The sequence below is a fragment of the Agrilus planipennis genome, unplaced genomic scaffold (genome assembly GCF_000699045.2).
Source record: "Agrilus planipennis isolate EAB-ADULT unplaced genomic scaffold, Apla_2.0 scaffold135, whole genome shotgun sequence".
Taxonomy (NCBI): domain Eukaryota; kingdom Metazoa; phylum Arthropoda; class Insecta; order Coleoptera; family Buprestidae; genus Agrilus; species Agrilus planipennis.
In genome coordinates, this window is record NW_020438876.1 from 509,204 (window position 1) to 525,054 (window position 15,851).

A 15,851-nucleotide genomic window follows, 5' to 3' on the forward strand; every position below is an offset into this window, starting at 1 on the left:
ACCNCTCAACGACGCTTCAAAGAATCTTCCCGATAAATTGTTAATAACCACTTGGGCACCCTTCCCTTGTGTTGCTAACAAGAATAAAGGTTCGAAATCCGTAGTTACATTACTGTATACATTCTTATCAGTAAGCTAAAGGAAACAAATATTTTAATGTACTTAGATCATTTGATTTATCAGTATAACATAAGATGAATAAAACTATTCAGTCAACTGTTAAAAGATTTTAGTAACTTAATGCTTTTATTTGAGGTAATCTATAAATAATTTAAGGTAATTCTTGCTTTTAATGTTCTTGATATGTTTTCGATTTAATTTGTGGCATATTTCGAATACAATAAATACTTCTCGAATCTATAAGACTGTTCTACATACCCTTCGAAATTTCTGTGAAATGTAGGCCTTCTGTTCGTCTGTAGCCACCGTGACGAAAACGTTGCATCCAATGCTAAGGGCAATAGAAACACAGGCAAAACCGATACCAGTACAAGCGGAATGGATTAGTACATTTCCTCCAGGGGAGACCCTTGCTTTATTCATCAAACAATGATAAGCCTGAGAGCATAAAAAATCACTATAGTTATACTTATATGTAGCCTTCGCTCTGTTGTAAACTTGTTTCTGGTTATGAGCGAAATAAGTTTTGACCTTGCACATTTGGAAGACAAAGGCAACTGCTATAATTGAAAAGACAAGTCTATGAACAAGAACGGGAGGCCGAAGCCGAGGCTGCTACGGTCTTCGGGGGATAGTAACCCCACTCGAGGAGGGGTTTTAGTCGGTAAAAATCCTCCACTACCTCCCCTGAGAAGGTGTCTGTTGAAGATTTCCCCTCCTCGAGAATAATCTAATTCTCGACTTTGGTTTTGCATTTGTTCGTCACGATTTCTTTTCAGACTCATCCGCTGTGGTTCATGAATCGGAACTTTCAACCTAGTTATCATTTACCACAGTAGAATAGTCCAAAAAGAGGCTTGCAACCTAATTATTAAACAACTGCCTACCATGGCGTACGAATAAGGAACAGCTGCAGCATCGTCTAAATTCCAACCGTCAGGCACATTCCAGCAAAGAACAGAATCGGGAATTATTTGATACAAACTCCTGTCAAAGCACGCTAAGCCCATGATGGGTTGATTATAATTGTTTACGGCAGAATAATCGATAGGCCCTAGTTGTGGCTCTTTATCAGGGTTGACAGATTCGTCTTTCAGATTCAACCCAATATATCGAATATGTTTATTAGAAATAACATTCCTGGAATTATATAATTATACGTGTATACTTATCAGGCATTAGTAAATTAATTGTTTTTGTTCCTACCCGGAGGCATAGAATATTTGCTTAGCATCTCCTCGAAGTTCTGTAGGAATAGACAGGAAACTACCAATCTGACCATTACTTATGACAGTAAAAACCAGGTCATGTTTTAGTATCTTCTTGAAAATGGGCTTAGAATCATCAAATGTGGCCTTTTCTTTATCCAGTAGAAATATGAACCTAATTGAGGTACATGAAATAAAAATAAACTTAGAAGTTACCGAATTAAAACAGTACCATACCTTAACAATTCTGAATTTTGCAATTGCTTTTGAACGTTTCGAACAAAGTTGTTGACACCTTCGTATGGACTGACATTTGAAACCAGGTACAGCCTTTGTTTGGGCTGAAGATTTTCCAAAGTGTTTTTAAATTGCATTACCCATTGTAAATTATTCTTAGCTAAGTCGTTAGATGTTAAAGTATTACCGTGGACATTAACCACCATTGCAGTGGTATTTACAGCCTGTAGAATTACAAAGAGACAAATAATTCGTTGCTGTTTGTTCATTTAAAGAAAAAAGTTTCGCGGCCAGTAGTAGTTTACCGATCGCAGAAGAAACTGTTTGCTTAAATAATTATTGCGAATTACATAGTTATATACGTTTGTATCTAATTTTTGTGTTTGTTTCTGTGCTTTGGAAAGTAGTGATATAAGAAGTTATATATAGTCAATTTCACTTACCTTTCTGATAAGCGAATAATTTTTGTTGTTGCATTCAAATCGCGATACTTCAATTATGTGTAAATATGAAGCAATTCGTTCATTTGAACGTGCTAGTACAAAAGCATGTGAATCAGATAGATAATCAGCCATATCCGAGTCAAACTCTTTATCGGACACCACAAATAGGGGATCGCTTAGCGAAGCTACAATCGACTTCGGACTTTCTACTGTTGAATACGTAACCTTCAAAATTCATTTAACAAATTATTAACAATTAGCATTATTATAATTATGTATTTACGTTAATGTCGTCGTATTTTGTCATCGTGCTTTTGACTTTATCTACAATACGTTCATCTTCAGACATAACTTCTACCACCGAAAGGCTTTTAAAATCCTCGTAACCTGAGACTAAACATATGATCTGAATGATGAAGTTAATCACACTTTCCCATGACTGCAAAACAATGAGATTAGAATTAGTCACCTCAGAAGAATTTATTAACGATCACATTCTATTTTCTATTACCTTGTATTCTTTGTTGAAAAATGGTACAAATTCAATAGAGTTGTACAAAACGGCTTTTGGTGCCCTCGGTAGATACGTACTTCCGACTCCACTAATCTGAATGCCATCAGAATAAATTAGACCAGTTGATGAATTGAAATTTACCTTTGTATCTAGAATTTTAAAAGATACTAGAACGTACTGAATATGAGTACATGATTAATGTACCTTCTGAACTAGGCATCTGAGGAATGGACACTGCAAGACGCTGGATATGGCTTGGAACCATAATATCTTGTTTACGTTCCCCGGCGTGAAAGAAGAACTGTTGCAACATTAAATCGAAAAATATCGCCCAATTATCACACCATTTAACATCAGCAACAGAACCTTAAAAAGAAACAAATATTAAGAAAAACAGCGTCAGTATCGTTATGACTATTAGCCAAATAACCTTCGTTCGTAATCGTTAATGACTTTATGGATTTGTACACCCCAGAATACTGACAACCCCTGTGATAATATTCCTGATAAAAATCTTTAGAACTTAGCTGATAAGCTTCCTCGCCAATTTCAAGCGTTGGTAGTTCTAACAAAACTTTGCTTCCTGTCTCTGGGGTTTTGATGACTCCGGAAACTATGATCTCATCTTCACTCATCACTTCGAATTCACCACTGCCCTTCTGTACCATAGTGCACAAGGGTACGTACCCTGCAATTTCCAAACTACAACACATAAAAATAACGAAATACGTACTTACCGACTGTGGGAATGCTGAGAACTTTTTTGAAATGAAGATTTTCAAATACAAAATCTTCGCATCTATGGAAATCGTCATTCAACATATTGTAGACGATCATCTAGAAAATTGAAATGTTTCGGATAAGAACAGACCCCTCTATTTCCATTTTCGAAAGATTTACCAGGTACAATGAAGGTGGTATGACCACTCTACTGCCCAGTTTGTTTCCAGCATACTGTTTGAATTCGTCGGTGTTGAGAGACACTTGAATATCCTTTACATTGGCTAGATACCTAGATAATTTATTTCTACATCCAGTTCTCCATTCTTCACTGTGTTCCCAATGTACAATAGGAGTTAATGAAGGAGTTCCCCGTCCGACTGGATACTCAACTTTTGGATATAATGCAGAAACTCTCATATTATCAACTCCACTGATGAACATTCTAAAAAATTGTTGAATATGAAGCACTGACGAACATTTAACCATTCTTTAATTGTAAGGAAGTATATCTTTCAAATAAATTTAATGGTGAAGCATATTTTAGCAAATCTAAAAGTGGGAAATGAAAACAGAAGAAAATAAAGCTAGTTTTTGGAAAGAAAGCCTGGAAATATAATAAGCGAATGTTCATAAAAGGGCTAGTCAAAAAGTAGATGAAGTGGATATACCTTCCAAGAGCTGACAATAAAAATTCCATGTTGCTCCTGTGTCCTCTTTGAGTCAAAGCAATGTTGGTACATTCTGGTGGCAGAGAGCGTTTAAGAATAGCTTGTAGAAGTCCATGGGGAGCTATTTCTATGACAATGGCGTCTTTTGGAATATGTTTTGATGCTTCCTCAAATAAAACTGAACTAAGTAAATTGTTTGTGTGATACTCAGCTGAAGAAGTTTTCGCTAAATCACAATCCCATCTGTCTTCAGGTACAGACGTACTGATCCATTTTGAAGATCGTGGGGATGCAATTGGAATGATCTCCTTGAGATACTTCAGAAGAAGCGGAGCGGTAGGTTTTACGTATCTACTGTGATACGCGATATTTGCAGCATTAACCAGCCTGGCAAAGACACCCCTTTCTTTCAATTGAGCCACGAAATCTTCCATGTCCTTTGTTGGTCCTGATATGGTGCAACTTTCAGGACCATTGTGGCATGCCACTTCTACTGTTGGAGGACACTGATTCTTGATTTGTTGATACCCAATTCCTGTAGAAATTTTGACGAACTTTTTAGGTACAATTATGTAAATACGGTGATTTGGGGTAGAAAATAAGGTTTGATAAAGATTAATTTGAGATTATTTATAAAAAAACCTTGATTTGATAAAAAAGCACCTAAATAAATTTCGATCTCACATTGCCGAATGTTCGACCATTCCCCAATTAATACTAACCCACTGCAGCCATCATCCCTGGAATAAGTTCGGCTTCTAGGGACGCTCTTCCTCTTGCATAAGCAGCGAGGATCATCTGTTCTGCTGTCAAACACCCATCAGCATAGGCGCATCCCATTTCACCTACCGAATGTCCAATTATACCATCTGGTACCACCCCCACGGTGTTCAGTAAATCTGTTAAAGCAATCTGCAAACATGGAGCATTGAAGGCAATAAAACGTAGGCTCCTCCGGGTATCTTTAGAATGCGAATGAATGATACCAATTTCTTTTTTTTTGGAAATCCAGGACAACTTTAATTTAAATATTTACCTGTACAGCTGCGATTCCTATGAAAGAATGAAGAATATTATCGAATATTTTGGGGTCGTCAGTCGTGATGACATTAAGGAGATCAACGTTCTTTTCCTGGAGAATGGCGTGACTTCTCATAATGGATTCGGCAAATACGGGAATCCGCATGAGATCAGAGGCCATGCATACCCACTGAGAACCCATTCCCGAATAGACAAACCAAACAGGACGCTTTTTGCCTGGATAATGCTACAAAATTTAATTGAATTATGGTTTTAAATACATAGAATCAGTTACCTTACCAAAAATTCTTGTCTGACTTCGTTTCCCGTGAGAACATAACCTCGGTATAAATGACCTGGAATTGGGGTTGCAAAAATTTCCTGTATCAAGTTCGCGTATTCGACTTCATTTTTATGATCTTGTACCTAATATTAACATGATAAAAAAAATGTTATTTCTTTTCCACTGCTATTTCTTATTTCTTTTCTGGTTGTGCTTACCGTGCTAAGGATTTTTTGTATTGCTTCCTCTGTTCTGGTGGAAGCTATGAATAAACGTGGAAGATCATCTAAAGGGCCTTCTTTCTTAGTGTTTTTGTTTGCTTTGAGCAACAAATGGCCATACGATGAGGCCANTAAATAATTTAAGGTAATTCTTGCTTTTAATGTTCTTGATATGTTTTCGATTTAATTTGTGGCATATTTCGAATACAATAAATACTTCTCGAATCTATAAGACTGTTCTACATACCCTTCGAAATTTCTGTGAAATGTAGGCCTTCTGTTCGTCTGTAGCCACCGTGACGAAAACGTTGCATCCAATGCTAAGGGCAATAGAAACACAGGCAAAACCGATACCAGTACAAGCGGAATGGATTAGTACATTTCCTCCAGGGGAGACCCTTGCTTTATTCATCAAACAATGATAAGCCTGAGAGCATAAAAAATCACTATAGTTATACTTATATGTAGCCTTCGCTCTGTTGTAAACTTGTTTCTGGTTATGAGCGAAATAAGTTTTGACCTTGCACATTTGGAAGACAAAGGCAACTGCTATAATTGAAAAGACAAGTCTATGAACAAGAACGGGAGGCCGAAGCCGAGGCTGCTACGGTCTTCGGGGGATAGTAACCCCACTCGAGGAGGGGTTTTAGTCGGTAAAAATCCTCCACTACCTCCCCTGAGAAGGTGTCTGTTGAAGATTTCCCCTCCTCGAGAATAATCTAATTCTCGACTTTGGTTTTGCATTTGTTCGTCACGATTTCTTTTCAGACTCATCCGCTGTGGTTCATGAATCGGAACTTTCAACCTAGTTATCATTTACCACAGTAGAATAGTCCAAAAAGAGGCTTGCAACCTAATTATTAAACAACTGCCTACCATGGCGTACGAATAAGGAACAGCTGCAGCATCGTCTAAATTCCAACCGTCAGGCACATTCCAGCAAAGAACAGAATCGGGAATTATTTGATACAAACTCCTGTCAAAGCACGCTAAGCCCATGATAGGTTGATTAGAATTGTTTACGGCAGAATAATCGATGGGTCCTAGTTCTGGCTCTTTATCAGGGTTGACAGATTCGTCTTTCAGATTCAACCCAATATATCGAATATGTTTATTAGAAATAACATTCCTGGAATTATACGGTTATAGATGTATACATCTCAGCCATTAGTAAATTAATTGTTTTTGTTCCTACCCGGAGGCATGGAATATTTGTTTAGCTTCTTCTCGAAGTTCTGTAGGAATGGACAGATAACTACCAATCTGACCATCACTAATGACAGTAAGAACCAGGTCATGCTTCAGTATACTCTTGAATATCGATTTAGAATCATCAAATGTGACCTTTTCTTTATCAAGTAGAAATATGAACCTAATTTAGACATATAAAACAAATATAAACTTAGAAGTTACCGAATCAAAATAGTACCATACCTTAACAATTCTGAATTTCGCAATTGTTTTTGAACGTTTCGGACAAAGTTGTTGACACCTTCGTATGGACTGACATTTGAAACCAGGTACAGCCTTTGTTTGGGCTGAAGATTTTCCAAAGTGCTTCTAAATTGCATTACCCATTTTATATTATTCTTAGCTAAGTCTTTAGATGTTAGAGTAGCACCATAGACATTAACCACCACTGCAGTGGTCTTCGCAACCTGTAGAATGTACAAAGAGACAAATAATTCGAAGATTTATTGCTTTTTATTTATGTATTGTTTAATTTAATGAGTTTTTCTCAGAAAAAATTGCTGAAAAATGAAGTCTAGAGAAAATTGTCTTCATCTGAGAGTGACGGGAATCTCGAATGTGATAATATTTGTTGTTTTTACGTATATTACACAATTAGATTATTAATTGATTATTTATTAGAGAAAACAGTTAAATGAGAATTAAAAACAGATTAAATGAGTAAAGTAATAACACCTTCACTTTCTTAACTTGAAGATAAGAAAGAGTTTGGATCTCTTGGCGTCCACCCTGATTACATTCCTGGCGCATAGAATTTATTTATACGTTTATAATACGAAAAGACCAACCACGAAATTTTGAAGAATTACTATTTATTAGAAAAGTTGGTAGAAAATCAATCAGATTTTCGTCCGATCGAAAAAGCATGTTTGTGATAACTTAATCATTGCGAATTAATACTTTTTGTTTTTAAAAATAAAGATATAGGAAGTTAAAGTTAGTGTCACTTACCTTTTTTATAAGTGAATAATTTCTGTTATTACATTCAAGCCGTGACACTTCAATTATGTGTGAATATGAAGCAATTCGTTCATTTGATCGTGTTAGTATAAGTGCATGTGAATCGGCTAGATAAGCGGCTACGTCTGAGTCAAAATCTTCATCGAACACCACAAATAAGGGATCGCTTTGCGAAGCTACAATCGACTTCAGACTTCTTACGATTGAGTACGTAGCCTGAAATATTTATCTAACAAAATTATTTAGAATTATTTTTGGTTTAATATTTACGTTAATGTCCCTGTATTTGGTCATCGTGCTTTTTATTTTATCAACAATATTTTCATCTTCAGTCGTAACTTCTACCACCGAAAGGCTTTTAATCTCCTCGTAACCTGGGGTTAAACTTATGACCTGAATGGTGAAATTAAACACACTTTCCCATGACTAAAAGAATGAGATTAAAATTCGTCGTCTGAAAAAGAGTTTGTGAGATATTCCTGGCGCCTTCATCAAAATTGTATGGACAAAAAATCCTGCATTTCGCTTTTAGTTCAAGACTGCGTTCGGGTATATAGGTTATTCATAAAGAAACCATCAATTTATATTTAAAAATAGGTTAATGTTCTCAGGAAAAAGGTCAAGAAATCAGATTTTAATTGTAGTATTTGTATAAATGAACTAAGTTGATTAATAATAACTTATTTGTAAATAATTATAAACACATTTTACTTCCTCTTACCTTGTATACTTTATTGAAAAATGGTACAAACTCAACACAGTTGTACAAAACAGCTTTTCGTAGCTTTGGAAGAGACGCACCTCTGACTCCACTTATCTGAATGCCATCAGAATAAATCAAGCCAGTTGATGAATTGAAATTGATCTTTGTATCTGGAATATTAAAAGAAATTAGAACGTACTGAAGATGAGTACATGATTAATGTACCTTCTGAACTAGGCATCTGAGGAATGGACACTGCAAGACGCTGGATATGGCTGGGAACCATAATATCTTGTTTACGTTCCCCGGCGTGAAAGAAGAACTGTTGCAACATTAAATCGAAAAATATCGCCCAATTATCACACCATTTAACATCAGCAACAGAACCTTAAAAAGAAACAAATATTAAGAAAAACAGCGTCAGTATCGTTATGACTATTAGCCAAATAACCTTCGTTCGTAATCGTTAATGACTTTATGGATTTGTACACCCCAGAATACTGACAACCCCTGTGATAATATTCCTGATAAAAATCTTTAGAACTTAGCTGATAAGCTTCCTCGCCAATTTCAAGCGTTGGTAGTTCTAACAAAACTTTGCTTCCTGTCTCTGGGGTTTTGATGACTCCGGAAACTATGATCTCATCTTCACTCATCACTTCGAATTCACCACTGCCCTTCTGTACCATAGTGCACAAGGGTACGTACCCTGCAATTTCCAAACTACAACACATAAAAATAACGAAATACGTACTTACCGACTGTGGGAATGCTGAGAACTTTTTTGAAATGAAGATTTTCAAATACAAAATCTTCGCATCTATGGAAATCGTCATTCAACATATTGTAGACGATCATCTAGAAAATTGAAATGTTTCGGATAAGAACAGACCCCTCTATTTCCATTTTCGAAAGATTTACCAGGTACAATGAAGGTGGTATGACCACTCTACTGCCCAGTTTGTTTCCAGCATACTGTTTGAATTCGTCGGTGTTGAGAGACACTTGAATATCCTTTACATTGGCTAGATACCTAGATAATTTATTTCTACATCCAGTTCTCCATTCTTCACTGTGTTCCCAATGTACAATAGGAGTTAATGAAGGAGTTCCCCGTCCGACTGGATACTCAACTTTTGGATATAATGCAGAAACTCTCATATTATCAACTCCACTGATGAACATTCTAAAAAATTGTTGAATATGAAGCACTGACGAACATTTAACCATTCTTTAATTGTAAGGAAGTATATCTTTCAAATAAATTTAATGGTGAAGCATATTTTAGCAAATCTAAAAGTGGGAAATGAAAACAGAAGAAAATAAAGCTAGTTTTTGGAAAGAAAGCCTGGAAATATAATAAGCGAATGTTCATAAAAGGGCTAGTCAAAAAGTAGATGAAGTGGATATACCTTCCAAGAGCTGACAATAAAAATTCCATGTTGCTCCTGTGTCCTCTTTGAGTCAAAGCAATGTTGGTACATTCTGGTGGCAGAGAGCGTTTAAGAATAGCTTGTAGAAGTCCATGGGGAGCTATTTCTATGACAATGGCGTCTTTTGGAATATGTTTTGATGCTTCCTCAAATAAAACTGAACTAAGTAAATTGTTTGTGTGATACTCCGCTGAAGAAGTTTTCGCTAAATCACAATCCCATCTGTCTTCAGGTACAGACGTACTGATCCATTTTGAAGATCGTGGGGATGCAATTGGAATGATCTCCTTGAGATACTTCAGAAGAAGCGGAGCGGTAGGTTTTACGTATCTACTGTGATACGCGATATTTGCAGCATTAACCAGCCTGGCAAAGACACCCCTTTCTTTCAATTGAGCCACGAAATCTTCCATGTCCTTTGTTGGTCCTGATATGGTGCAACTTTCAGGACCATTGTGGCATGCCACTTCTACTGTTGGAGGACACTGATTCTTGATTTGTTGATACCCAATTCCTGTAGAAATTTTGACGAACTTTTTAGGTACAATTATGTAAATACGGTGATTTGGGGTAGAAAATAAGGTTTGATAAAGATTAATTTGAGATTATTTATAAAAAAACCTTGATTTGATAAAAAAGCACCTAAATAAATTTCGATCTCACATTGCCGAATGTTCGACCATTCCCCAATTAATACTAACCCACTGCAGCCATCATCCCTGGAATAAGTTCGGCTTCTAGGGACGCTCTTCCTCTTGCATAAGCAGCGAGGATCATCTGTTCTGCTGTCAAACACCCATCAGCATAGGCGCATCCCATTTCACCTACCGAATGTCCAATTATACCATCTGGTACCACCCCCACGGTGTTCAGTAAATCTGTTAAAGCAATCTGCAAACATGGAGCATTGAAGGCAATAAAACGTAGGCTCCTCCGGGTATCTTTAGAATGCGAATGAATGATACCAATTTCTTTTTTTTTGGAAATCCAGGACAACTTTAATTTAAATATTTACCTGTACAGCTGCGATTCCTATGAAAGAATGAAGAATATTATCGAATATTTTGGGGTCGTCAGTCGTGATGACATTAAGGAGATCAACGTTCTTTTCCTGGAGAATGGCGTGACTTCTCATAATGGATTCGGCAAATACGGGAATCCGCATGAGATCAGAGGCCATGCATACCCACTGAGAACCCATTCCCGAATAGACAAACCAAACAGGACGCTTTTTGCCTGGATAATGCTACAAAATTTAATTGAATTATGGTTTTAAATACATAGAATCAGTTACCTTACCAAAAATTCTTGTCTGACTTCGTTTCCCGTGAGAACATAACCTCGGTATAAATGACCTGGAATTGGGGTTGCAAAAATTTCCTGTATCAAGTTCGCGTATTCGACTTCATTTTTATGATCTTGTACCTAATATTAACATGATAAAAAAAATGTTATTTCTTTTCCACTGTTATTTCTTATTTCTTTTCTGGTTGTGCTTACCGTGCTAAGGATTTTTTGTATTGCTTCCTCTGTTCTGGTGGAAGCTATGAATAAACGTGGAAGATCATCTAAAGGGCCTTCTTTCTTAGTGTTTTTGTTTGCTTTGAGCAACAAATGGCCATACGATGAGGCCAAGCCGATCGCATTAACAGCTGCATAATCGCCTCTCCATTGAGTATTTTCGTTGACAACTTTTAGGGTACCGTTAATAAGACCTTTTATATTAGGATTTGGGTTTTTGTAATGTATATTAGCAGGGATTATCCCTGAATTCATTGATATTAAAGCTTTTACCACTGCCATAAGAGACGCTGATGCTTCAGCGTGACCAATATTGGATTTAATAGATCCTACGAGAAGAGGACCAGAACGCTTTTCGCAATAAACTTCTTCTATTGCATTTAGTTCGACTTCGTCCACATGCTTAAAAGGTTAAACAGTTCTTAGAGTTATATAAAATAATTATATCATAATAGCAGAGAAGCTAAAAGTTGCTGCTTAATGGTATTAGTGACAATGAACTGAAGCTATTCTGATTCGGGTCTAGATGCCGTCGTCGGTTACAGTTAGTGCAAAACCATCTTCAAACCTACGAAGAGGATCCAGCAGACCATAAGATCAGTTAAGAACAAAATGGACCATTGTTCAGCCTCAAAGGTCTAGCGAATACCCCGCTTCTACGAGAAGGTATACATAGGAATCACTAAGAGATCAATAGGAACCAGACCCAAGGGGCACAAAGCAAACTACCGGCAAGGACATTCCAAAAAGTCTGCTGGGGCCGAGCCCACACTGAGCAACGGCAATTACAAAATACTCTTTGAGGATTGCACATTGCTAGTTTCAGGAGGATAGTCACAGAACCCATCGAGATCCAAACACATCCGGACAACTTCAACAAGGAGGTGGAGACCTTAGACTCAACCACATCGGGAACCCGGTCCTCAGGAACACCCAAACGGTGCCGACCGGCATGGCACTGTTGACTGAACCGAAACAAGTCCCCCGCCCCTCTTTCCCGACAACTACTGCAGGAGAAGTCGCAAGTCCTCATCCACCATGGAAGATAGAAGGACCTGTCCTGAACCTCGTCACTTACACTAGTGAAACGTTAGGTAGATCCGAATCAGGACACCGTCAGTTCACCTTTGACCATGAAAGCATCTACCAATTTATTAGTGACTTTGTTTAGAAGCTTAGTTTAAACAACTCCGTTAACACTTGATGTATCAAATATAAATTTACCTTGATGCCGCAACCATACGTTTCAATATAATGTACTTCTGTTGGGTCAACGTCAGTTTCAGAATAAAAATCTTTCATAAACTTGACCATGCTGGGCTGATCAACAGCTATCAAGGGACCTTCATGGTCTCCATTGAAGCAGGTCTGAGCGTTGACAATGGTACCATAAATACGTTTAGCTTTCGTTGCTCTTTGTAAGTACAACATCACAATACCATCACTGCGCCCATATCCGTTAGCTGTAAATTGACGAGTTAGAAACTATTAATAGTGAAGATGCTTAATTGAACTTTATTTAATATTGTTACGAAATAATATGTTAGCTACAAGTACAATATTCGTAAAATGGATTGTTATCCCAGATATTACCATCTGCATCGAAAGATCTTGTAATACCATCTGGGGAAAGCAACTTCATGTCGTTATACATCCAACTCATTTCTGAATTTACGGTCAAATTTGTCGTACCAACAATGGCGGAATCACAATGTCCTTCTCTAATTGATTCATAAGCCATTCTTATTACTTCCAAACCATTCAACCAGGTGCTGTCGTAATCGCAGCTAGGACCTAATCATTGCAACGCAAAATTTTATTTTATCAACAAAAAATCGTTTTCTCATTTATGAGAAATATTAATTTTGATTCTTAACTTATCTCAGCTTAATAGTTATAGCAGGTGTCATAGTAAAATATACCTTTTAATTTTAAGCAGAATGAAATCCTGTTCGGTATCATACATCGTGAGTGACCAGTAATAACAAATCCATTCGTAACTGCTTCAAACAGAATGTTATCATTCTCTCCTATAGACGACCCAACAAAAACGCCCACTTTTTTTCCCCTTACATCGATAGGATTTACCCCTTTATGGAACAACAAGAAAATCATTAATCTTTTTTTAACAAATAGCAAAAATAAGGTCATTATAAAACAGCTGAAACAAACAATGCCTAAAATTAAATTTCGATTGATCCTTTTAAATTTACTAGTTAGTTAGGTATAGTTTATTGGATTTAAGATTAGTATATATTCTTTCAATTTGTAATTTAGGTACCTGCATCTATAAGTGCTTCAAATGCTCTTTCCAACGCTAAACGTTGCATTGGATCCATGCTGACACATTGCTGCCTATGGATTCCAAAATAAGCGGTATCAAAAAATTGAATGTTAGGAATCTTTCCAATTGCATTTGTCACATCGTTTTCTCCTGGAAATAAACGTTCCTTAACAGATAATGTACCTCATTCTATAAATAGGTGCGCCCTGCATTTACCAACATTTATTTTTTCAGAAAGTATAACAATAAAACACTAGAGACTTTCACTTTTTGAGTACTGTAATATTATTTGGCTGGGGGTTGGTTGCAATTTGTGGACGATGTGGGGGAAGTATGAGGTTGTTTTGTTATTAACTGTATTGAAATTACTATTAATGATTTTTTAATCTCTAGGTTTTCTAATAAGGATAATTTCTTGCTTTTAACAAAGTTTTTATGAAAAATTTAAATTAAACATTTATTTAAATTTTATGTAGAAAGAGCAACAGGCAGTTATAAATACTGGTATGCAAGGGAAGAAAAAGTAGGGAAAGAGCGAATATAACTATAGGACACGAATAAATGCCTGAAATGGAAATATACCTTTTTTCCATCGGGAATCCAGGAAATCTGCGTTTTCTAAAAGTAACTTTTGAAAAATTTCCACATTGATAGATCTAGGAAAAAATCCCCCGATTCCAGAAATAACAATTTCTTCGCCATTCTTCATCGCGATGCAATTCAACTTGATACTGTAACACTAACTGAAGATGAAAGTACTATGAGAATGCAAATTGCAATTTTCGCGAACTTATAGATTTATTTTGACAATGGGGTCTTCATTATCATAAGTTTTATTTTGCCCTTGGCCTTTACAATCAATTGTTTATTGCAACATTGTAGCAATTTAACAATCCCAATGTTTAATTGTAAAATGTTCAATACCGGTGTGCATCAGTAATCACTGACATAAGTAATTACAGTTGCTCAGAATAAGAATAAACAATTTCAATGGACAACACCTTGTTAAAAACTTGTTTGCATTTGTTTTTACCATTTAACGTTAGGTAAACTTTAAAAGCAATACCTACAAAATTACTGTTCCTTTCTATGATAAATAGCAATAAGTAATATTAAAATAAATAAAGATGACTTAATTGAAATACTTTATTTGCAACGGTTCAATTGGATTGAATAACTATTAAAACTACTATTATTAGAGCATAACATATGTGAAGAACTAAGTATACAAATGCGTTGTTTGTGTAGTTAAAGAATCAGCCGGCAAATGTTAACCAGTGAAAAATTGGACATTTTTGATCAATCACAGTAACAATAATTATAATACGTATAAATACTTCTAAATATTTGATATTCGCTCTTTTATGTATACGTATACAGAAAATAAAGCAGTTGCATACGCGAGATAAATATGAGATGGATCTATCTAATAGTTAAAATTCGAAAAGGGTTGATGAATCAATTCTTAACGGAGGTAAACTATTTCCCAGTTTAGTTAGGGGTTGGACGACAGAATTTACAATATACTTAATCTTGAAGGATATTTGTTTCAAATAGCTGTCTATGATTTCGCAGAGAATTAGGTAATAATAGGTTTCTCTCTAAACAAATCAAATTTTACCCGTAATAATATTAAACATCAATATATCGTAAAATGATTTTATAAAATGCAATAATTCAATAGATGGCAGGACAATCTCTCTTGCAATGAAAGGGAGGTTACCCCGTATATAGCTAATGAATACGTATTCTTATGTAATTTAAGTAGGATTCAACGAAAATTTAAACTTTAGAAGTTATGTCTTTAAAAACTCTACAACTGTTTCTTTAGTAATTTAAAATCTGAACGGATAAAAAGGGAAGGGGCTGTTAAGGGAGTTTAACCCTAACTTACTATATAATCTACGATAAGGTTATTTTCAAGACTAGGGTGGTTACTTTACTTAGATGTTCCATATCAAAACAAAAAAACATATTAGGACTTCAGGAAATTTATCAAGAAAACAAAATTTCCGATTCATTAAGGTTTAGTATTAGGTATGTATTGCATATCTATACATAGAAAAAATAACGCTATGAAAGAGATTTGAATGATTAATATTTAATTCTGAGGCCAAGGTTTTTGTTTGGATAATTTAAATGATAATTCTTTCCCATTTTAATTCATCTCTCTAGAAATTATTGTTTTATTATTAGCTATAGAACAGTTGTAATATTCATGTAGGTGTAGGTATGGTTACAATAAAAAATGACAATGTTTGC

At 35.8% G+C, this 15,851-nt stretch overlaps 1 protein-coding gene across 1 annotated transcript; it reads right to left on the minus strand.

Moving 5' to 3' along the window:
• Window positions 1-14,356, minus strand: LOC108738620 (fatty acid synthase-like; the record flags this gene model as incomplete). The annotated part of the gene is made up of 22 exons (XM_025981299.1): window positions 14,172-14,356; window positions 13,587-13,739; window positions 13,228-13,395; window positions 12,899-13,099; window positions 12,530-12,768; window positions 11,285-11,707; window positions 11,084-11,209; window positions 10,800-11,030; window positions 10,486-10,675; window positions 9,764-10,298; window positions 9,273-9,537; window positions 9,110-9,209; window positions 8,803-9,060; window positions 8,577-8,738; window positions 8,370-8,521; window positions 7,919-8,074; window positions 7,640-7,864; window positions 1,566-1,789; window positions 1,327-1,503; window positions 1,008-1,260; window positions 379-558; window positions 1-135 (listed from the first exon to the last, which is right to left on the minus strand). Coding segments are annotated over exons 1-22 (4,680 nt in total), but the record flags the coding sequence as incomplete, so codon positions are not given.
• Between the last annotated feature and the right edge of the window lie 1,495 nt (window positions 14,357-15,851).